Source organism: Xyrauchen texanus, chromosome 4, assembly GCF_025860055.1.
Source record: "Xyrauchen texanus isolate HMW12.3.18 chromosome 4, RBS_HiC_50CHRs, whole genome shotgun sequence".
NCBI lineage: Eukaryota > Metazoa > Chordata > Actinopteri > Cypriniformes > Catostomidae > Xyrauchen > Xyrauchen texanus.
In genome coordinates, this window is record NC_068279.1 from 44,626,069 (window position 1) to 44,650,953 (window position 24,885).

At 38.8% G+C, this 24,885-nt stretch overlaps 1 protein-coding gene across 1 annotated transcript in view; it reads left to right on the forward strand.

The window, feature by feature from the left end:
• LOC127640285 (alpha-mannosidase 2-like) overlaps positions 1-24,885 on the forward strand; it is a 72,202-nt gene that overhangs the window by 1,705 nt on the left and 45,612 nt on the right. The window contains exons 2-5 of the mRNA XM_052122737.1: positions 1-167; positions 2,297-2,441; positions 7,609-7,780; positions 16,450-16,577. The exon at positions 1-167 is cut by the window's left edge and continues 91 nt beyond it. Coding sequence (XP_051978697.1) covers positions 1-167; positions 2,297-2,441; positions 7,609-7,780; positions 16,450-16,577 — 612 coding nt within the window. The remainder of the gene's footprint in view (positions 168-2,296; positions 2,442-7,608; positions 7,781-16,449; positions 16,578-24,885) is intronic.

Genomic DNA, 24,885 nt, shown 5'->3' on the forward strand with positions numbered 1-24,885 from the left:
TGATTAACCTGAGGGAAAATGTGAAAGAGGGGAAAGTGTTTCCTGAAGGGAACATCAGTCTGGTGATATCTGAATTACTTCCCTCTTCCCCTGTGCTGATTCCCATCGACTCCGAGGACTGCCAGTTTGCAGCCCGGACATACTCCAAGGCAGTGGATGGAGTGCAGGTATAATGGGAAAAATATTAAAGCCTAGTAAAGAGCAAGTGGACCAATTGATTGATCATTCCATTCACCACCTATTGTTTTTACATTGTTTGTATAGGGGCTACTGGGGCAAGTTGTCCCATTGGAAATTATCATGAGAGCTTTGTCTCAGGATCAGTTGCATACATGGTTGTTTTCTCTAGCAGTCGTTATCTGTGTTGGTTTCAAACTAAAACTTTCTTATTGTTTTTTTTTTGTTTTAATCTATCCTCCACACAGAAATGCCTTTTCACAACTCACTGTGTCTCATAGCACTCATAATGCTCAGATTCACAAATACAATTGAAGTTATTAAACCATTAATATTCCAAATGACATGACACAATTCTGACTAAACAGGCATATTCCAGCTGTCTTATTCAGATAACTAGAAACCAGAATGTCTTTGTCTTAATTAGGTAACAGCAATCAGGTTACTGTGTTTACATGATACATTCTGTAGATAATCAGAAGATGACTAAACTCTAACATTAATCAGGATGGTCATATGCATGTAAACATGTTCACTGACATACATTAATAAGGACAGTTTCAATGGGGCCTGGGTTGCTCAGTGGTAAGACACTGGCTACCACCGCTAAACATTCTGGTTAATATTAGAGTTTAGTCATCTTCGCTAGTTTGAATCCAGGGCATGCTGAGTGACTCCAGCCAGGTCTCCTAAGCAACCAGATTGGCCCGGTTGCTAGGGAGTGTAGAGTCACATAGGGTAACCTCCTCATGGTCGCTATAATGTGGTTCGTTCTTGGTGGGGCGCGTGGTGAGTTGAGTGTGGATGCTGCGGTGGATGGTGTGAAGCCTCCATACATGCTATGTCTCCGTGGCAACATGCTCAACAAGCCTTGGGTTGACTTTTCTTTAAAAAAAAAAAAGCATAAATGGAGGTTACAGGGCGGCACATACAATGAAAGTGAATGGGGCAAGTTTTGGAGGGTTTAAAGGCAGAAATGTGAAGTTTATAATTTTATAAAAGCACTTCCATTAATTCTTCTGTAAAACTCATGTAGAATTTGACCTAAAATCAACATGCATATGATTGACATTTTGTGGACTTTTGAAACGGCAAGTATTTTAATGTGTATGGATTGGCCCTATTGACTTCCATTGTAAGTGCCTCACTATAACCCTGATTTGTACTTTTTAAAGAAACGGAGGGAGGAACATGTCAAAATGTTTTTTTTGTGGTATCAATATTATGCCACAAGTGCTGTCGATTGAGCTTAACTTGTACTGAACCCGGAATATTCCATTAACGCACTGATCACAAATAGACTCAACTGCTCTGCATGTGTTTTTATCTCTCTGTTGTCTTGAGTGGATGCTTAACATCATTTACAGAGGTGATGTTTCCTTTTATCTGTGTAAGGAACAGATTTATCAGCATTCTTTGAGCTAAATGAAAGGTGTGTGGGGGGATAAGCAGAGAGAAGACACTAGCTCTTTGAAGAATCATTTGGCAATAGACAAACAATTCATCATGTCACCTTAAAAGGCGGAAAACCATGTGCAGTTCATTTTTAATACACTATATGTTTTTGATGTTGCAGCCATGTTGCAGAAAACATTTCTGGATAGATTATTCTACTGTTACAAAAACTTAATTGTAAAATTGTAAAGGTACAATGGTACAGAAATAACATCTGCTGGTAATAATACTTTGGCACTTCGAGATACAGTAGAACAAAGTACTGAATGCATGTACTGTGATATTTACATGGTACTTAAAAAAATGCCTTGGTATTGCCATGATGCATCTCTAGAAACCCTAAAATGAAAGAGTCATATTCATGAATTGTGTCACTCAAGTGAACAAAGTTTTGCTTACATTTACATGTGCATATTTGAATGGGTTTTTTGCCATTTTTGGCAGTCTTTGTTGTCCTTTTTCATTATCCTCAATTCATAATTGTGCAATATATATATATATATATATATATATATATATATATATATATATACATGTATGTATGTGTGTGTATATATACACAGTGTGTGTGTGTGTGTGTATATAACATAATAAACTGACTTTTTGGAAGATGGACAACATAAATATTTTAAATAAAAGTTTGTTTATTCCTGCTTTATTTCAGATGCTGGATGTTTACGATCTGCTCAGGTTTGATAACCCTGATGGTGGAGTATGGAAACAAGGCTTTGAAATCACTTATGAGGAAAATGAATGGGACAATGAACCACTGCAAGTCTTTGTTGTGCCCCATTCACATAATGACCCAGGTGAGCCATAAAGTTAATTGTTGATCCTGTAATAATGGGCAGCATCATTACCACAGATGTGCTTCAGCTGCTGAAAATCGGCATTTATTTATCAAGAATAAACTTGTGTTGTTTATGACTAAGATGCATAGGTCTACTGTTTGGGGTGTTTGATCAACTTTGATCAGTTTTCAGACACTTTAGACTGTTGGTTTGGGTGAAACCCTTCAGCAAGCAGTTTCATCACCATGTGTGATTACATCTGATGTTGTTGACCTGATTACATACAAGATCTACAGTCATCTTCTATGATCAGTGGTCTTCACATCACAGAATGCCACACTGTATTAGCTCATTCATTTGCAGTTAACTCAGATATCCTGACTGAGTTGTTTTGTTTAATAATACTGGAGTTGCTTCTGTAAGATCAGTTTGTGTTTTTAGAGAAACTGCAAAAATCATTATTTTTTATCCATCCATCTTCAACCGCTTATCCGAAGTCGGGTTGCGGGGGCAGCTGCTCCAGCAGGGGGCCCCAAACTTCCCTATCCTGAGCCACATTAACCAGCTCTGACTGGGGGACCCCGAGGCGTTCCCAGGCCAGTGTGGAGATATAATCTCTCCACCTAATCCTGGGTCTTCCCCGAGGCCTCCTCCCAGCTGGACGTGCCTGAAACACCTCCCTAGGGAGGCGGCCAGGGGGCATCCTTACCAGATGCCCAAACCACCTCAACTGACATTTTTAGCATATTTATATTTTGCAGCCATTTTTATCCAAACAAAAAGAGTCTTACAGAGTATTATTGTCTTATTTTCAAGTAATTAGTGTGTAATTTCTCTGCCAATATTGTCAACAATCAGAATTGGAAAAATAATGACTTTCAAACTGGTTTTCAAGCAGGTTTTTTGAACACCCTCATCTGCCATTTGTCTTAAAAACAAATTGTCCTCCCCAGACTCACACCATTGGTCAAATTAATGTTGCTGTGTAGGGCGGGTGGGGATGCTCAAACAAGGTGCCACAGTATTTACATTTTTAGGTGAAATCAGCCAACAAATGGCTTGCTTATAGTTGTCTCAGTCTATCAAGCCCTGACAGAACAAAGTCTTTTACCTTTAATTTTTTTTTACAAACTTCACCTTTAAGGGGCATTCACACTGACAGCGATTAAATCGCTGGAAGTCACAAGTTGCTGTATTGTTGGTTGCTAGTAGACGTTCCTACTCGACTGCTTCATCACTGCTTATTTGCATAAAGTTAATCTCTGCTCATCTTTGTCACATCTTTACCCTTAGCAGATAAATCAGCTAATAGGATAGACTTACCATTCTGTGTTTCATTTTTTCCTCTGTATTTCATTAGCTGTGATAGACAACCCTTCCATTCATCAGTTTATTACATTTGTCGATATCAGCCCTGCAAAAACAGCATCCTGCAAAAACAGGATGTTTAATTCCTGACCCTCCCGTGTGAATTGGCAAGTGTGCAATGTATATTCAGATCAAGATCTGGAATGATAGGAAGGAAATTATTGTCTGATCACCAAATCACCAGAAATGAGTTTTCAATATTAGTTTTGTAAAGCAGCTACAAAGCAGCTAGTTTTATGTGTTGTAGAAAACCTGGCATGTTCCTTTAATGCAAACATTACCAGCTGAATAAACATGCTCTTCTTCACACATTCACATACACATAAACACACCATAAACACTAGCCATGTCTTTTCCCTTTGGTGCTGGATTTCATTATTGATGTCTCTTGTAACCTGATATGACTTGTTTTGAAATTTTCTTATACCCATTTTTGCGTTTTTGTAATTGTTAAAAAAGGTCAAGTTATAAACTTGCGTGTGGAAACAAGTTGTTGTGCAGCCACTTTTAATTCACAACTCCTATAGATAATTCACTATATCTGTTAGAATTTAGCTTTAGAGCAATTATTTGGACCTATTTGGTTACACCATTGGATCTGTACCAAATGACAGTCGTTGATATAAAAAACAACTCCAAAAACCCATCTTAGCGTAGTTTTGAGCTTGGCACGTTCCAGTAGGCGATCCAAGTGTTTTTGCAACCTTTTTAATCATTAGTAACAATTGGAATACACTTTTATGACATATTCAGCTAATTACTTAAAGTCCTTATAAAGAAAAAGCCAAAGAAGAATAGCTGAGCATGAATAGTATTGTTGTCATTTAATGCCCTCAATTTAACATACTGGGCAAATAGATTTCACTGGGAAAACCGGTTCTTCTGTGAACATGTTGGGTTTTATTTGTCTATAGTAACGGTTGTTATGTGTTATGCTTATGATGAAGTACAGGTAATTCCTGTAAGTTATGGTTGCTGCTCACTCTGTCTCCTTTAAAACATGCAGGAAAATGATTGCTTGAAGGTGAAGCTTGTCATTTGTTGTGTTAAAATACCTTCGCTTATCCAAATGAATGTGCAGAGATTGCTATATATTTTTAATTATTTTCTCCCCAATCTGGAATGCCCAGTTCCCAATGTGCTTGAAATCCTCATGGTGGCGGAGGACGAATCTCAGTTGCCTCTGTGTCTGAGACAGTCAATCCATGCATCTTATCTTGTGACTTATTGCACACGTTACCGCAGAGACCTAGTACAAGTAGAGGCTTCACACTATTCTCCGCGGCATCCACACACAATTCAACACACTCCCTACTGAGCGCGAACAACATTATAGCGACCATGATGAGGTTACTCCATGTGACCCTCCGTAGCAACCGGGCCAATTTGGTTGCTAAAGATACCTGGCTGGAGTGACACAGCATGCGCTGGGTTCAAACTCACGACTCCAGGGGGTGGTAGTCAGCCATGGAATGCGGAGCCATGGGAGGCTTGAGGGGTGAAGCCATGAAATGCGGAGCCGTGGGAGGCTCGAGGGGTGAAGCCATGAAATGCGGAGCCGTGGGAGGCTCGAGGGGTGAAGCCATGAAATGCGGAGCCATGGGAGGCTTGAGGGGCGAAGCCATGGAATGCGGAGCCGTGGGAGGCTCGAGGGGTGAAGCCATGGAAGGTGGAGCCGTGGGAGGCTTGATGCTAAGAGTCCTGGATAACTGGATGACTGGAAAACGACCTCCATGGTCGTGAGCATGGGCAGTAACTTGGGAACGACCTCCATGGTCGTGGGCATGGGCAGAGACTCAGGAACGATCTCCGTGGTCATGTACATGGGAAGAGACTTGGGACCAAAAGCCTTTCTTCTCCTCCTCCGGATGGCCAAATTTGGCAACACTGGCTCTAGGACGGACAAGGCTGGCAACGGCTTCCAGCTCGTTGGCCGTGGCAGGTGTAGCTGTTGGCTCGTTGGCCTTGGCAGGCGTGGGCGTTGGCTCGTTGGACTTGGCAGGCACGGGCGTTGGCTTGTTGGCCTTGGCAGGTATGGGCGTTGGCTCTTTGGCTGTGGCAGGTGTGGGCGTTGGCTCGTTAACCATCTCCCCTACTGTAAATGGTGAACCACTTATCAGTAGGGCAAGGTCGATATACCGAGCAAGGCCGTCGGCACACCGACCTCAAGGGATCAGGGAGGAATCCAGCTTGTTCAGACCAAAATGGAAACAGTCCTTGAGTTACCTCATTAAAATCCACCCTGCAGGCCAGAGCGCAGAATTCCTCTACATAATCCTTCAGGGGACGATTTCCCTGGCGTAAATGGAGCAGCTGAATTGCTGGGTTCATCTTGTGTCGGTTCTGTAACAAAACCTTATGTCCTAATGTGAGTCACCTTCAGCTTGCTCACAGGGGTTCTAAAAACAATTATTATTTAATTATTTCATTTTTATGCACATTTTACAATCCAATTTATTCAAACTACACAATGATCACTGTTAAAACATTATAGATATTACAGTTTCATTTTTGCTTTGTTGTTAATGCTTGATTTCCTGTAAAGCTGCTTTGAAACTATGTGTGTTGTGAAAAGCGCAATACAAATAAAAATGACTTGACTTGATTATTACACCACAAAGGCAACAATTTAATGAGATAAAACAATAGTTTGCATGTGCCGCACACTTTAAATTTGAGCGCTTGTGAGTGTTTGGATCGGTGTTGTGTCGACGTCAGATGCTGTTAGAGTTCAACACCATAAAATCTCTGCTAAATTTAAAGCTCAGTTTAAATGGCAAAAGTATGACAGAAATATATCACTACTGTGTAATGTAATACTGTTAACACTTAACAATTAGGTTCCATTTATTAATATTAGTTAACAACATTATTTAACATGAACTAACAATGAAACATTCATATTACGCATTTATTAATTTTAGTTAATGTTTATTAAAACATTCTAATACATTTTGTATTTGATAACATTAGTTAATGCCCTATGAACTATAAATGAACAATTGTATTTTTATGAACTAACATGAACTAAGATTAATAAATGCTGTATAAAATGTATTTACTTTTATTCTAGTTAACGTCCATTGCACATTAATGAGCACTATGAGAGCAGCTTGTTTACAGTGGCTTGCGTTGTATAGGAATTAAAGCATCTTAGTTTCTTGAGTGAACGCCGGTATTTTGACCTTGGTACTGCATGATTACCGCAATCATTAATCATTAAACATTGGTATTCTTTGAATTACCTTTGATAACATGCACTGAAATCTCTTTTAAGTTGACTACTTAATTGATTGAGTAAACTTGTTTCCTCAATTAAATTAAGTAACGGTGTCTCCAAAACGTAATTAGTATGTAATTAATTTCACTTAACTTGGTGTTCACAATGAAGAAACTAGATGCAAGTAGACTAAACTCAGATTTGCTGTTTAAACAGGTCAAAAAAGAGCAATAAAAAGATAACTATTTCTCCAAAGAAATGCATAAATACATGTAGTTCAGTTGCACATGCACAAGGAGACCTCAGAAAGTGTTAACAGGGTCCGACTTGACTTCCCCATATTCTCAATTTTATACTCAATATTTAGAAAACACTCAGATTCTCAAGTCTATGGGTTTTTAAGATAAGTTTAAGGAGCTTAGATGTTTGAGTTATGAGTTATGTTTAGTTATGTCATCTTATTTTTACATTACATGTCCAAAAATTTTTTTTTGTAATGGTTAGTCACACTGTTGTTAAAGACATTTGTTGATGATCAGTATGTTTGTGATCTTCATCATCAAACTTTCTGACAAGTTTGTGTGTTGTTCTGGTCAGGCTGGCTGAAGACATTCGACGACTACTATCGAGACCAGACACAACACATCCTCAACAACATGGTGGTCAAGTTAAGCGAGGACGTCCGGCGGAAAATGATCTGGTCTGAGATTTCGTATTTCTCAAAATGGTGGGAGAGTATCGATGATCAGAAACGAGACGCTGTCAGGAGGTGAGGCTTTTCTCTTTATCCATTTATTCTCACATGTCAGTGTAATTTATTAATTAATTATTCATTATTTGCTGTATGTACTCTCATGTGTAAGCGACACTGGGAGATGTTGAGGAGTTCTGAAGAACTTTCGCTCACATTTTAATTAAGTATAAGGTTTTTATATTTTGTTGCATCTCTGGTGACTGTTTATGTGAGGCTTTAAAAATGTTTTAATGGTGACAATGATAAGAAATTATCTTTCTAGTACAGTGGTTTGTAAAGGACGGTTTGGGGTTCAATTCAAGTTAAGCTCAACTGACAGCATTTGTGGTATAACGTTGATTACCACAAAAATGTATTTCGACTTATACCTCCTTTTCTTTAAAAAAGTACAAATATTGGTTACAGTGAGACACTTACAATGGAAGTGAATGGGACCAATTTTTGGAGGGTTTAAAAGCAGAAATGTGAAGTGTATAATTTTACAAAAGCACACATTAATTCTTCTGTTAAAACATACTAATTGAGCTGTAATGTTTATAGTCATTTGAGAGTTTTGTTGTTTGCTGACATTACATCGTCATGGTAACAGAAACGGTTAGTAAGTGATTTTATCAAAATAAAATCGTGTTTACACCATATATATATATAACCGGATTGCTCATGACGTCATATTAGTGAAGCCACTGCGCCGCCATATTGCAATGCCCAAACATTCCAATGGCCCTATTGACTTAGTAATAAATCATCTCGTTTCAGCGACAAAACCGTAGTCATTCAATCACCGATTTTATATCTGAAATCTGCATGGACATCCCTTCAACGCAAACATCCTACACATGTAATTATTTAAATAAATAATTACATGTGTAGGACGTTTGCATTGAAGGGATGTCCAAGCAGATTTCAGATATAAAAACTGGTAGACGAGTATCTATATCTGCAGTTATTTATAGTTCCTGTTTCTTGAAAGTCTGAGTGAGTTATGTATATCTATATCAAACAGTATCCACCTCTAACAAACTTAATCGGCAAACAGATCAGCTGAATGTAAAAAGTCCCCTGAAACTGAGGTAAGATGACAAAGGGTGGTTTCACACATAGTATGTTTTAAGTGAACCAAACCCAGTTCGGTTAAAGTGAACCAGAAAGGGAACCAGCTGCAAATGACCTCAGTGCTTTTGGTGTTCACAATGTAAGTGGACTTAAAAGAGGACCCAGTTTCTTTTTTGGTCCTCTTCACATTAATGTGGTCTCAAACCCCTTGTTGTTCATACCACAGGTCCTTAAGTACTCAGACCGCATTGCAGCTAGAGCTGTCAGGATTATAAAATGAGGCTGACAGTCATTTTTCATAACCTAGAAGCCCTTATTTTGCATGAAGGAAAACATTTGAAATTGTATGTGCATTTGAAAATATGTTTCTTTATCATCTTGAGAGTAATGGAGCGAGCAAGCATCCATTGAGCCAAGAGCATTTGCCATTGTGCAAATAAAATTAAAGTGAAACTATAAAAATCCTCGCTTGTATTTTTGTGGGAGTTTGGCAGGAACCTCCATAGACGGTACGCCCATCAGAGCACTATAAAGCGGTTTAATGCACTGCTCTGCTCTGATGTGGCCGGCCTGTTCATTTTAGGTGCTCAAATAATACAGCAAGAATGGAATATGAGACACAAAAACACATCATGGTTATCATGATATGTCTATATTCGCTTACAGTTCCCATATGTGGACAGTAAATTGTGACTGGAATATGAAGTATGTAATGCAGATATGTATGGCAATCCACGAGGTACTTATGTCATAAAAACAAAGCGGACTGATACCTCTTCGCTCTCACATCGCACAAATCAATCAAACCACAAAAGGACCCACAAACGAACCATATTCAGACCACCCCCTGAGGTGTCCTTTTAGGGGGGTCTGAGACCACTTGTTTGTTCACATATACACGTTATACCGCTCTGAGAGCTCCTTGAATGCTCAAATGAACTTGGGGTGAGAACGCCCTAACAGACATTTTTAGTCTTATTTATTGTGGTAATCAAAGTGTTTGTTCAGAGTTACTTGTTTTATGTTTTTATCAAAAAGTGCATTGTTCTTGTAGTCACTTAAATAAGAGGGCACGCTCTCTCTCTCCCTCTATCACACATGCAGTGGGCACTGAGATTGTGGAAGGCATGCAAATCAAAGCTGATTAGAATGAAACTGATACGGGTTCAACTGGAGGACAGTGAATTAAACTGACTACAGAGAGCACTTCAACATGAAAACAAGCAAATCCCGGGCATTTAAGGCGATTTAGAAATGCCAGTCTGACTTTTTTAAAATCCCTTTTGGGGGTAAGGACATATTGTCACCCTACATAAGCAGACATTACAGGTTTTCCTACTTGCTGTACAACTTGTGGACAGTTTTCCATCTTCCTTTGGTGATTGTTGTGTTACACTGATAGACTGAACACTGGGGCAGGTGAATGCTCTGACATCGCGATCCACGTGTATCTTCTCCCTCCTAATGTTTATTATCCATAACAAGATAATTAAACATTGAACTTGATTGTCACTAGAGGGCAAAATGCAACTGTCATATCCAGAGGTCAGAGATGGTGAAACGGGGGTGTTTTCTCCTGTCAGTCATTGACGCTCAATGACGTTTACGCATTTACATTTATGCATTTGGCAGATGCTTTTATCCAAAGCGACTTACAGTGCACTTATTTCAGGGACAATCCCCCCCAGAGCAACCTGGAGTTAAGTGCCTTGCTCAAGGACACAATGGTGGTGGCTGTGGGGCTCGAACCAGCGACCTTCTGATTAACAGTTTTGTGCTTTAGCCCACTATGCCACCACCACTCACATATGATAGTTTGGGCATACTAAGATGGCCGCACGATCACTTCCGGTGGCTTCACCTGCTGCTGGCAGTTAAACGTTGCATCAGCGATCCAGTTCTATTTACAGTATATATATATCAGTGGTTTACATGCATATTGTTTGTCTTGTGGCTATACTTTTGAAAAAGTGAGTATTGTAACGTTAAAAAATTGGTCACGCTTCCTTCGTAAATGCCTCACCATAACCCATATTTGTAGCTTTTTTTTTTAAAGAAGTCTTTGCATTTTGTGGTAATCAATATTATGCCACAAACACTGTTGTTTGAGCTTAACTTGTATTGAACCCGCAATATTCCTTTTAACTGGTTTTGTTTCAGGGCTTTACATTGGATATCAAGATCAAAACAAAAGTAGAAAAGAAACCTTAAAATTAAACATTGAAACGTAATTGTGACAAGGAGGAGAGTGTGGCCGAGTCGTGGCGGTGCATGGCCAGTGCTGAATCAGCTTATCAGCGGGAAAGCGAGATAAAGGGGAGCCAGAGACACCAGTCTGGGAGAGAGAGACGCACGTCGCCACGAGTGTGTGTTTTTATGTTTTATGTTGGTTTAAGTTTATGTTTACCATTAAACTTTTTGTTGACTGTTCAGCCGGTTTCCAACTCCTCCTTGACCAACTTTACCCCTTACAGTAATGTTACCATGAGCTGCGTAGGACCAAAAATATGTAAAAATATTAACATGACATAAGCTTGTTTTTATAGTTTGAATATTTTGTTTTTAAATGTGTCTTGAATTTCAATAATTTCACATTCTCAGCAGCCAATATTTTACTGTGGTCAACACAAACCACATACAGTTGAAGTCCAACTCAGTTTTTCACAATTCCTGACATTTAATCGTAGAAAACATTGACTGTCTTTGGTCAGTTAGGATCACTACTTTATTTTAAGAATGTGAAATGTTGGAATAATAGTAGAGATATATAATTTATTTAATCTTTTATTTGTTTCATCACATTCCCAGTGGGACAGAAGTTTACACACAATTTGTTAGTATTTAGTAGCATTGTCTCAGAGTCAAACGTTTTGTGTAACCTGCCACAAGCTTCTCATAAAGTTGTTGGAATTTTGGCCCATTTCTCCAGACAGAACTGGTGTATGGCCGTGATGGCCACTCCAATAACTTGACTTTGTTGTCCTTAAGCCATTTTGCCACAACTTTGGAGGTATGCTTGTGGTCATTGTCCATTTGTGACCGAGCTTTAACTTCATGGTGGTAGATGTCTTGATATGTTGCATCAATATATTCACATAATTGTTCTTCCAAGTGCACCAGTCCGTCCTGCACCAAAACACCCCCACAACTTGATGATGTTACTCTCATGCTTCACGGTTGTGATGGTGTTCTTCAACTTACAATCCTCATCCTTTTTCCTCCAAACATAACGATGGTCATTATGGCCAAACAGTTACATTTTTGTTTAATCAGACCAGAGGACATTTCTCCAAAAAGTAAGATCTTTGTCCCCATGTGCACTTGCAAACTGTAGTCTGGTTTTTTATGGCGGTTTTGGAGCAGTGGCTTCTTCCTCGCTGAGCAGCCTTTCAGGTTGTTTTGATATAGGACTTGTTTTACTGTGGATATAGATACTCGTCTACCTGTTTCCTCCAGCATCTTCACAAGGTCCTTTGCTGTTGTTCTGGGATTGATTTGTACTTTTCACACCAAACTACATTCATCTCTAGGAGACAGAATGCGTCTCCTTCCTGAGCGTTATGATGGCTGCGTGGTGCACTATTGTCTGTACAGATGAACGTGGTACCTTCAGTCATTTGGAAATTGCTCCCAAGGATGAACCAGACAAGTGGAGAGCCACAACTTTTTTTCTGTGGTCTTGGCTGATTTCTTTTGATTTTCCCATGATGTCAAGCAATGAGGCACTGAGTTTGAAGGCAGGCCTTTAAATATATCCACAGGTACACCTCCTATCAGAAGCTAAATGTCTAAAAGCTTGACATAATTTTCTAGAATTTTCCAAGCTGCTTAAAAGCACAGTTAACTTGGTGTATGTAAACTTCTGACCCACTGGATTTGTGATAGTCAATTGAAAGTGAAACAATCTGTCTATAAACAATTGTTGGAAACATGCACAAAGTAGATGTGCTAAACGTCTTGCCAAAACTATAGTTTGCTAATATGAAATATGTGTAGTGGTTAAAAAATTTGTTTTAATGACTTCAACCTAAGTTTATGTAAACTTCTGACTTCAACTGCATGTCTATGTTGCAAGTGAACCTGTATACAGTATGTTGGGTCATGTTTTCTTCCATCTTGTGTAGTGTTGTTCATGGTTTTCAGGAATGAGGGCATGTCAAGCAACCATGTTGGCATCTGTCTTACTTGGCTTGCTTCTACCAAGTCATAAAATACCATAGAGCTTTATTGGAAGCACTGCTTTTGACGTCAAAAACAAATTTGGGAATTAAGTTTTGAAAAAATTATCTCTCTATTTATTTAGTTGATATTAACCTAACAATGTGTGATTAAATGGTTCATTGCATTTAATTTTATTGCCTTTACCATTGTTTATTCCCTCTGCTACCCATTTTTCAGTTGTGTGACCCACCACTTGAGAACCACTCTACTAGTAAATATTTGGAAATAATTTAAATAAATGTTATTTTCAATCTTTCAATTTATTATCAATATTGCACGTTCAAAGAAGTAAATGTCTTTGTGCCGTTGGTAAATATTACATATAATTACAAGGTCAACACTCGCATTGAAAGTAACAGGAAGGTATGGGCTGTGAATGTATGTTAAACATACAGATGGCATGTGGGAATGTAATATACATTAGTGCTTTGGGTTAGAATTCCAATTAAAGCATCTTTGAAAACAGCTCTAGGTTCAAGCTGAAGCAAAATTACAAATCCAACACCAAGATTCATTCGCTATTGATTTAGGAGGTTTTTTCCAAGATGGCCTTGGCTGACTCCAAATCAAGATTTTTTTGGCTGGCATGAGCAGGTTTTATTTAATTTTATATCAGCCGAATCAGGTCTAGCATAATGATTCAATATCTTGTACTGCCACATACATAGAGGTGTATCTTTGGAATAAATCAAGTTGTCTATGCTCTAGAGGCTGCCCAGTGCGTTATGGAAAATGGGAACTGCAGATAAGTCAATAAATTTCAATCTATGCTGGAACAGGTTTTTTATGTTAGGTGGTGGGAATGACACTTTTCATATTTTCCTGCCATGTTAATATGAGTTATCGAACATCATTTTTCAACATATTTTTGAAATGGTCTAACTGCCATTGAACCGATATAACTTAAATCAATTCCACATCCTCCCGACATAGACACTTTATAAGGGAAGCAAATACCAGTGCTTGCAATGCAGTAAAAGAACAGTGTTCAAGTTTTAGGTAACATTTCGCCACATAGACACTTCAGTTAAATACTGTTGCCAGTCTTCTTCTGACTGTTTCAAAGCCAATTGAGGTGCCTCCGTAGTCCGCATTTAAAGGCGTCATAGTCACACTCTAGACACAAAGACTGTTCTAAAAGGTTTTCAACTTAATTATGTTGCCTCCTAAGATAACTCGTTTTGGCTGGACTTACAGTCAAAAGAGTATAAATTGAAAGGTTAGAACGCTCAATCATGCACTAGATGTAATGGCGGAAAAACAAAGCATACCGTAGCCCTAACATTATAATTAAGAGAGAACGCGCTGTTAAAAAAAAACTGCTGTCTAATGAGGATAAACAAAAACAGCGCCTGGTCAAAGGCAGTTTACTACAAATTAGGGCTGTCAATCAATTACATTTTTTTTAAAAAATAGAATTGATTACATTCTATGCTGAATAAGTAATCGAATTAATCATAGTTAATCACACATATCAATATGTGCCGAGAAAGGCCCCCAAATTTAAACAATTATAAATAAATTTTATAATATATTTGTATATTATGTAGGGCATCGATTAGACAATTTCTAATTGGTAGTCTATATACACGCATTGAATTGTGCTAACACTGCGTTTCAGGTCTGCGTTAAAGTTGTGTTTTACATTTTCAAAGTAGTAGTTTTAAAATTTTGATGTAGTTTTACATTTTAAAAAGCATGTCCCGTGACCCCTTCATTTTGTTGCACTATATCCAAATGTTTTTGAAAGCTCATCTTGTTGCCAGCCCTCAGCAAGTGTTGCTTTTTGCATGTACGACTGCACATTTCCTGTACAGCTGGAGTTGCGCTGACTGCCCCGTGTTGACTGCAACTTTCAAAAACATGGTGGCACTCCAAGCTTGAATTCCTCAAGTGGTAGGAATATTCCTTTTTACGGAATTATGTACAGGTCAGGGGGCATGATTAATTGTGTAATTTTTTTTATTGATTTTATTTGTTTAAAATGTTTATGGCTTTAATTTTCTTTTGTTATATAATTAATCACACAAAATGAACATGCTAAACCAAAAGCCATAGTAACAATTGCCTGATGATAATGTCTCTGATAGCTAATACTAACTTCAAGTTAAAAACTATCTTAAATTATTGGAATCCATGTCTCTTGTTTACAGCTGCTAGAAGCCAAATTTCAATCATCGTAATTTTGATAGCAGCTCTTGTGTTCCATACGGAAAAGAATGGTAATTTATAGGATTCGCTCCAGCATATAAATGCGGTTGTCACTTGAAACTTTGCAGTGTGTATGTGGCCATTGTGACTATGCAATCACCAGCCACAATGCAATACGCAATAAATACAAGAAATCGCAATTCAGTTTGCAAATATTACAATCAGTGTCTGAATTTACCTTTTCCATGGAGGGGCAATATTTTACTCCTGAATTAGATTTTTTTATTTTTTACCTTTTATATGGGCATATGTTTTCTAATGATATAGAGAAATGTCAAATACTTAAATTTAACCAATATATAAACATAAATTATCTATAATTATATCTTATGTTTTATGCAATAATATGTATATCTAGGACTTGGTCTACAATACAATATTAAGAAATATGTCAGATCTTACAATTAAAACAAAGAACCCATTATGAGGGCTTTTTGGCCCCCACATTTTGAATTTTGTGGGCAATTTTGCCCTGAGCGCCTGTACATTTTTAACACTAATAACAATGCCGTCATTGATGTCATTTCGGTGAACATTCTTTTGGGAGACTTTCAAACATTAGTCTTATATTTTCTTATATTTGTAAGTATAAAGTTCTCCTTGCAAGTACTGTTTTGAATCAAATATGACAAAGAAAAGGTCATAGTGGGCAAAACTTTGAAGTCTTACTGTTAAGGAAATGTTGTTAGGAATCCTTCCACTGCTGGCCTTTTGGCTCATTCTTTTGGCCTTTTAAAGCCCCATGATTGATTCGAGAATAAAATCATAATTTCAGACAGGGAAATAAACAGACATTTTGAAAGTTTCTGTCAATAACATGCTGAGCTTGTGCTCTTTATTTTGCTGCCGTTGCTCTTATTACCATCCTCCGGAGGGCTGTGCTGTACGATACACCAGCTGAAATAGGCGGCATTACAGAGAAAAGCTGCTGACTACCGATCAGGGCTCAAGAACCCTCGTCCTAATAAGGAATGGCATTGCCCAAGTGTCTGCTGAAGGAAATAATTAGTCTGCAGCATTGCTACTAAAAACACAATGGAAAAGCCAGAACACCCTTCTTTTCCATACATTCTCTAAAACATCTAATTTTGTTTGCTCTTGAATGGAGAAAAGCATAAAGTAAATTATGATGGAAATATTTGTATTGGGTGAACTATCTAAGATAATAAAATGTTTCTCTCTTTCTCTCTGTGCGGCAGACTGGTAGACAGCGGTCAGCTGGAGGTGGCCACAGGAGGCTGGGTGATGCCTGATGAAGCTAACGCACACTATTTTGCAATGATAGATCAGTTATTAGAAGGACACCAATGGCTTGAGAGAAACTTGGGTATGTACATTCATTCCATGAAGCCCCCTTTACCTCTTTTCTGCTTATGACCCGGGTGAGATTGCTGTGTGCATTTACCATTTCCCTTTATGAGTTGTAACTTGTAGCACCTGATAAACATACAAACAAAGCAAAGTTTGCCTAAACATTTTGGGGACAGCGGGTCTATGTAATGGAATTTCTAATTAATACCAAGTTATAGAAAGCCATTTCTCTACTTCGCAAATAAATCTACAAACAAGTGGTAGCCAGTGCGGTAACATTACATATGTAAAATCAGAAATGATCTTCACCAATTCTGAATGAAATTAATGGTCAACATAGTCCAGTGACTGCCAATCATGTTGATCCATCTGCAGCCTATTAAACTCCTAACCTCATTTTAGAAGTGAATGCACTTGGCTGCATAGAAGAGCTGCATGTTCCTGGATGAATCAATGAAAAAGCACGATTCTTTACCATTTTGAAGAATTTGTTTATTTCAGTGATTTACAACACCTGAGCATTATGTCTTGCACTGGCAAATATGCTTTAACAAATACTCTTTAAATTAAAACAATGGAGCCTTCGGTTTTTCTTTTAAAAAATGTTTTTAAAGTAATTATTATTATATGGAGAACAGAGTAAACAGTGCTTAAGTTTTCAGTAACAGTAGCAATTAAACATTTAAAAAATACATATACAGTATTTCCAGGGGTGGGAGGGTTACTTTTGAAATGCATTTCACTACAGATTACAGAATACATGCTGAAAATGTAATTTGTAACATAGTCCATTAGATTACTCAAGGTATACTAAATACTTTGGATTACTTCTTCAGCACTGGTAGATTATTTCACTTGTTTTGACTATAAATACTGTCAGTACAGTTTACACAGGTTACACAAGACAAAATACACATGTTAAAAATACGTTCTCTGAAAAACCTAAATATCTTATGCAGTGTTGTTTCTAAAACAAAATGAAGCAAATTTATCTTGTTTTAAGAATTTTTAGATATTTTTACAGGAAAACAATACAAAAAATATTATCAAGAATACGATTTTTGCCCTAATATCAAAGGTCATAGGAAAAAATAAATTGTGATCTAATGTGATTTTTCTTGATAATAAATATGATCGCGTCTGGTAACATGTGCATGTAAAATGGCTAGAAATGGCATTTTAGCTTTGCGTAAAGCTGACAATTTACACAAGGTTTATTTCTATTTCTTCTGCTCCAAACTTACTTCAAACTTACTTCAAACCTCCTTCTCTGTCTGCTCATATGAATGTAACACATCATAAGAAAGTGTTTTACTGCTGTTCAAATGAACTTTGGATCGCATCATTTATACGTATACATGTTTTCCATCTGAAAGGACTAAATATTAAATGAAACAAATGACAATAATATGCAAATCTCATCAGTAATCAAAATACTTTTTGAATGTAACTGTAGTGGAATACAGTTAATTATGTTTTATATTTTAAATACGTAATCCTGTTACATGTATTCCGCTACTCCCCAACCCTGTGTATTTATATAAAAATAATATAAAAACATTCAAACAAGTAATCTAATGCAAAATAAAAACTACTTAAATCATTGACAGTCTAATATCGCACCAAGCATTTTGACTAAAAAAGACCTTTTGGCTTTTCACTCACGCAGCCGCATTCATCACAGGACACAAGGGCACGGGCAGACACACAGTACGCATGCGAGCGTTTGAAAGTAGCCAGCTGAAATCAAACATCCGAATTGAGTCTGAGCTTGATACTGCCAGTATTTATTTAGCATCCATTGCTATTAAAATATTGAACTCGTCAAGGAATGGGTCAGGAATGAGGACCAAAATGCAGTAATGAGTGAATGTAACCCTCCCAACCCTGTAAATACTGTATATTTTTGCAGGAAATGCAGGAATTCAGTTTTATTAAAACAACAGAAAACAGAGCAGGTAACACAAAATGGAATGAAAACAAAACTTAAACTAGAAAAAGTATAATAATCAAGAAGTGACAAGACAAATTCAAGAGGGAAAAGGGCACCATATATAGGCAAGGCACATGAGGAACAGGTGAAGGCAATTATCATAAGGAGTAAACAAGGGAGAGTGACAATGGTGGCGGGGACAGAGAAGCACACGGCTCACTGAAATGCAGACACAGCCAATTACACGTACAACAAACACACAAACAGAAAACAGTCAGAGTTCGAAGGGCAGACAGAACAGGATCATGACAGCACTGAGCAGGGATTTCGTGCCACCCTTATCCAGTCGCTGTGGCCCCCTGCAGATTGGGAAACACTGCGCTAAACTAACGTCTTTGGCTGTTGCATTTTCTAGTTTAATTAGGAGTTAGGAGTTTATACTTTACCCTTAAAAATGAGTCTCGAAGCAAATTTCTAAATTAAATTTGACCGCCTTACAAAGGCATGCCTCTGGAACGTTAACATACATAGCTGAATCATTGTCATTTAGGAATAAGAACGCCTGGGTTAACGAGGTTAACTAGCAAATGGCCGTTTATATTTCCACCATGAATCTAATAGCCTCAGAACAAGGGATGGCCCTTATTACCAGAGTACTTGCAAACAGGGGGCATTCATACAGTGCACATTCTTGTATCCAAAAACAGCTAGACAGAGCACTAAAGATTGAATAGAGTGGAACAGAATGCAATGGTCTTGAGTTGCATTTTTAAAAGTAAGTTTATGTTTACACCTGGTATTAAGATACGTCTTGGGTGACATGATCACATTTGTTCAGGTGAGACACATCGCTATTTAAACCAGGTCACTTAAATGCGTTTCCTGTGACCACATGTGATCGGATTTGGAGAGGAGGGTCTCTGATTTCATGACGACATTAATTACTGTCATTGTGTTACTTTGAAAAAGTCCGAAAACACAAAGGAAGTGTGAACAAAAAAAAGTTCTGTTGATGTGTATATTGCAAATTGCTAAATAAATATATAAAATAAAAGGGCATAGAGCAGTACAACAGCAAATAACATACATCTGATACTTACGTACATTGACAATCAATTAAAAATGATATTGCCCCTTGTCCCATCCTGAGTGCTCAACGGATTTATCTGAAGCAGACTCCAGTGACCCAAATGCACATCCCTACTCAGAACCATTTTTATCAAATGTTTCCTCTTTGAAGAGGCTGAGTTTCTGAAAAAGAAGTTTGCGGGGTTAAACGTGTAATAATATCTATTTCAAACCCATTTACATTCTGAATCAACCTCAGCTCAACATTGTGGGTTTGCGTAACCCCTAACTGAATTTGAAACTTCTTAACTGCAATATAATAAGGAATTTTAGCTCCTCTACATATTTATGCAAGCCAAATTGGCTCAAAGAGCTCTGGGAGGATTTGTTTTTTTTACCATTCATTATTAGTATATTAAAGCATGGAGCAAAGCCCTGGCTCTCATTACCCAACATCCACTCTACCATCTGCTGTCCTGATCTCTCATGTGTCAGTGGACCAGATGTCAAATATAGATTGATTAGCGAGTCAGATACTACATCGAATCTTTGGCTTCCAAATCACATTGACTTTGCAGATGATGCCTGTAGCGAATCAGCTCTATATTCTTCCACCATTAGGAAGCGAATCAGATCTATGAAATATTAATAATCAATCATAACTTGTTATAATCGATTATGAATATTTGGATCAGTTAATCGGGTTAACTTGATGTAGCTACATTAACATTACAACCAAATACTCGGTTCATCCGTGAACACTCAATTTTGGTTATTAATTAATTAATTAATAGAAATGTACATTTCGGGGCAAGGAAATGTCTTTCTTACTAAGTATTAAGAGCAAGTAGTCAAAATCTATGATTAGTGACTTTAGATATGAGCTTGAGACACAGACAACTTTACATGTGACATGAACAAGACTTTATTAACTAGACTAAACATTTAAACTACTCTAACATACATATACATACATTCATACAGTTTACCAAGGGAAAGAGGGCTGAAGCAGAATACAGGAAGGCAAGAAGTTATAGCATTGTTTGAAGTTCAGCAGATCAACAGCCTGAGCAAACCATCATATTAGTTCTGACACGCCCTTTTTAGAAAGGGGTTGAGGATACTAATGTATCAAATAATGAGACTAAGTTTGATACTTGCATGTCCCATTTGAATTAAACTGTCCTGATGCAATTTGTTGAGGCTCCAGTTGATCTTTGATGATGTTGTCTTGATGAGAGAACCAGTGAGAGTCAGGGATCTTGGTGAATGGGCAGTCGAGGCCGTAGCCTGGCACGGGCTTGGGAGTCCTTGGGGCCTTTAGTTTGGCATCATTCAGCGAGAGAGTGAGAGAGCACAAGGCTCAGAGAACCAGAAAGGCAGGAAGCCGGAGGAGCATAACAGAGCGGAAGAGATAAGAGAGAGAATAGAGGAAGTGGGCGCAGCAATTTTATACCCTCAGGAAACAGGTCCCACCTCTCATTGGCTCGACCAATAAGAAGGGTTTGAGTTCTAGGCGGGAATTTGGTTTATTGCTCTTTGTTGTAAAATTGCCCATTGCATGTGCAAGAAAGAAAATAGGAAACATACTGGTAATACTAATATGCTGTTGTTATCGACATATCATGTACACAGTCATTTCAATCTTCAAAATACCAAGTTATAGAGACCAAATATGCCACACATATGATTTTGGTTAACCATAGTATGCAAAGTCTGAAACATTAACCCATTAGTTTGCAAGAAAACATAGATCAAGCACATTTAAGGAAAATGTGAGATGGCACATTAGATACATGTCAATATTTATCACATGGATATATAGAATATATATATAGGATTAACAGGGTTCATTTCTCTTTCTCAGTAAGAGAATGAAGGGAGAGTCAGCACTTCTCTGAACATTCCTTTGGAGGTCGTAAAGGCCTCCATTACTCTGGGCAGGAGAATGATTCCTTTGTTCGATCACGGCTCATTTGCATGTTTCTGGCTGGGTTTATGGCGGTAAGAGATTTTGGGCTGAATGACTCAAAAGATGGCAAAACATAGCGTAATATCATTCTACTGAAGATCTTATATTCAATTTAGCTAGGCCAAATTGTAAGGTTTAATTTGATACCAAGAAAAGTATATTTGGTACACTTAATAAGGGAATATACACTGAGGCTATTAAATATGAGGCCTCAGAGTTTAAAACACACAACGAAACAGTTCTAACGAGTTTGATATACCTCAGAAATACACAACATACAGGGATTACACGTATTTCATTAGCAATATGCAGTTCTGTGTTTAACTGAAAACACACACACACACACATTGTTACGTTCAAAGTTTCCCCTTCCTGTCCACACGATAAGCGCGTGGTGAGCATCGCGGATGTCACATCGCGGTTCTCTGTCAATAGTTCATTGTCTCTTTGTCAATACATTTATTGTGCTTGTGGAGGCTGGTTGGCTATTTCAGTAATTAGGGGGTTTTTAACAGTAAGTTCTTGTTTGTTAGGGAATCTGTTAAAGCACTGATCCTCCGCCATACCTTACAGTCCCCTTTTTAGCCAGGTGGTGTCCCTGTTGGAGACATCATCGGACGACAATCATCACAATGGCCGGATGGCAGGTGAATCATGAGGGTTTTGTAGCAGGTGGTTGTTCCACGGTGGGTGATGTAGACAGTAGCCACATCCAGGTCTCTGCAGCAGGTGCAGAGGCAGCAGGTGCCTTGACAGTGTGTCACCTGTCATTATGAAGTCAGTTCGTTTGAGGCAGGTGCTTGTTTGTGGCTGCAGGGAGTGGTTATGGGCATTGTGTAGTGTGGAGAGAGTTTCAGACTGACCTAGTACTGGTAGCAAAAGGGCAGCAGGTGGCCGTTAAGCCCTTGGTTAGGCACCCAGTCACCAGGTGTCTGAAGTCTGCAGTGTTACTCTGCTCTGGCAGCAGTGCTGACTTGAGCTTGCCTGAGTGGTGTTGGGCAAGAGTCAGAGGTTTGTTCTTCCCAGTACTCCTCAGGGGAGTTCTGTTCCAGGAGCTCTTTTGCTAGTGCTAGCAGCTCTTGTAACTCAGTAACAGGCGTTTCTAGCTGTCTTTGTGCAGCCTCTGTTTGGCACCTGTTTGAAAGGTGTACAGGAGGATGTTGTTGTAGACTGCTGTGGGGCGTCCTGTGGTGTTTGCTGGGTGAGGCCTTGTGTTTGTTAAAGGCCTTCTGTGTCAGGTCACGCGGTTGTTGGATAGGCATTGTGTGGGGGCAGGCCATAATGCCTAAATGGTGACTTACCATAGGATGGAGGTTTGGGAGGAAAAGGCTCTTGAAGCTGGTGTCCTCCTCCATCCCAGGTTTGTTCTGAGCTCAAGTAAGCTCGTCTGAGTCTGTGGTAGTAAACATAGGGAGTTTCATGCCGACCCTGTTTGGTGTCTAGGGCAGCGATCAGTCCATTGTTAGACTCTGAGAATTCCCTTATGATGGCTTGTTTCAGCTGCTGGTAGTTAGACTGGATGTTTTCTGGCTGTCGAGCCAGAAAGCGTCGCAACTCTGGGCTGGGCGTGATCCAGATCAGATGGAGTCTATCTTGATGGTTCACACTCATCAAAGACTGCAGGTGAAAGTCAATGTCTCGCAGGTAAGCGTGGGCGTCGTGGTCTCCTGCAAGCTCTGGTGTAAATGCAGGGATATGTCTGGCCATTCGGTTGAGGTCTTTGAGTGTACGCTACACGTGTGCGTTTCAAGATTGCGTCTGAATCAATCCTTTTCCTTCATGGCTGCAGAAGCTTTCAGGAAACTGTCGATGGCGTGTTAAGCAGTGGGGTTTGTCTCCCCCTTTGTAAATCTGTGCTTGGCTGGGGAGGTTTCTCTGCTGATTGCAAGTGGGGAGTGAGATGTCTCTCCTGCTGTGGTTCCTTTTGCAGCAGGTAAGAGTGTCTCAGTTCTCGTTGGACCATGTCAAGTTCATCTTTGGTGTTTTCCAGCTGCTGAGTCAGCACTTTAACTTCAGCTCTGGACACATTCAGTTGACCTTCACAGGCCATGATTCTGGCATCTTTGTCCAAGAGTTCAGAATTTGCTGTTTTTAACAGTGAATCTTTGTGAAAAAGTACCTTTTCCAGGTGCTCTCTAGCTGTCTTTTCCAACTGCTCTTGTTGTTTAGCAGCTGTCAGAGCCGTTTGAAGTCTGTGGATTACCTCCTGTGACTCCCTTCTGCCAGGGTCCTTGTGTCTGTCCTGAGCCTCCATCTCTAGCTGGTCTATGCGGTTTTTAGCATGTGTCAGCTCCGTTTGGAGACTCAGTGATCTGGCGTTTGAGGTTGTTTACCTCCTGTTTCAAACCTGTGAGGTTGTGGGCCAGGGCGATAACCTCAGTCAGATATTTGTGCTCATACCTCTGGTTTGAGTCGATCTGTCATTAGTTCTTTTCCCTCGTTTTCCAGTTGCTTTTTGTTCTGTTGCTGAAGGTCGTCAGCAGCCATGGATAAAGGGTGTTCCTCAAAACACCTAGCCAGTCCTTTTGGCCTGCCATCTGGGCAGTTAGGCTGAGCATCTGCAACATTTTGGCACACTTCTGGTGAGAGTAAGGGCAAGAGACTAATGCAAGATCAAACAGAATTTGGAGCTAAAGGCAAAGTGAGACAGCAAGGTGTATAATGTACAGCTAGGTTTTGCTAGGTGTGGTTAACAATTGAAATGTGTTCCTGATTATTACTATCTTAGCTGCAAATAGCAGGATGCTCAGATTTGTGTGGATCTGAGTGGCTTTGCTAAAAAGCGTAAGCCTAGATTTAATAAATGACTTAAGATGTTTCTTTGGGTCAAATTATTTATCAGCACTTACTGATAGCATACAACAGGCTTGATCTTTGAACACATGAAGAGGAGAAAGAAAGAGGAAGAAAAGAGCTTTCCTATTAGATTGTGTCTATTAGTGGTGCTCAAAATTATGCCATAGAAATCGTCTAGATTACTAGTGTAGCTGGCTCATAAAATTTAAGCAACTTGTTGCAAATAAACACTAAAATCGAGAAGAAAAGTATGTCTAGTTACTTTTGCAGTTTTATGGGGAAATAAAACCACACTAGACCAAGAGGGTTAAATGGGAAAATAAATAGCTGACTTCTATTATTAGTAAAAATAATAAAAGACTTGAAGAAGTGATTAAAATAGCAGAATAACCTTGTATTGGGAATAATCAATAGCACTTATGATCAACAATTAGATTTGCTTTGGGCATCATTCTATAGTTGGTCACAGCTGTTACGTGTTCAAGACCACACAATGTGTTTGTCCCTCTATAAAGTTTAGTCAGCGTGCCATTGAAAGTTCCCAATAACTATAAA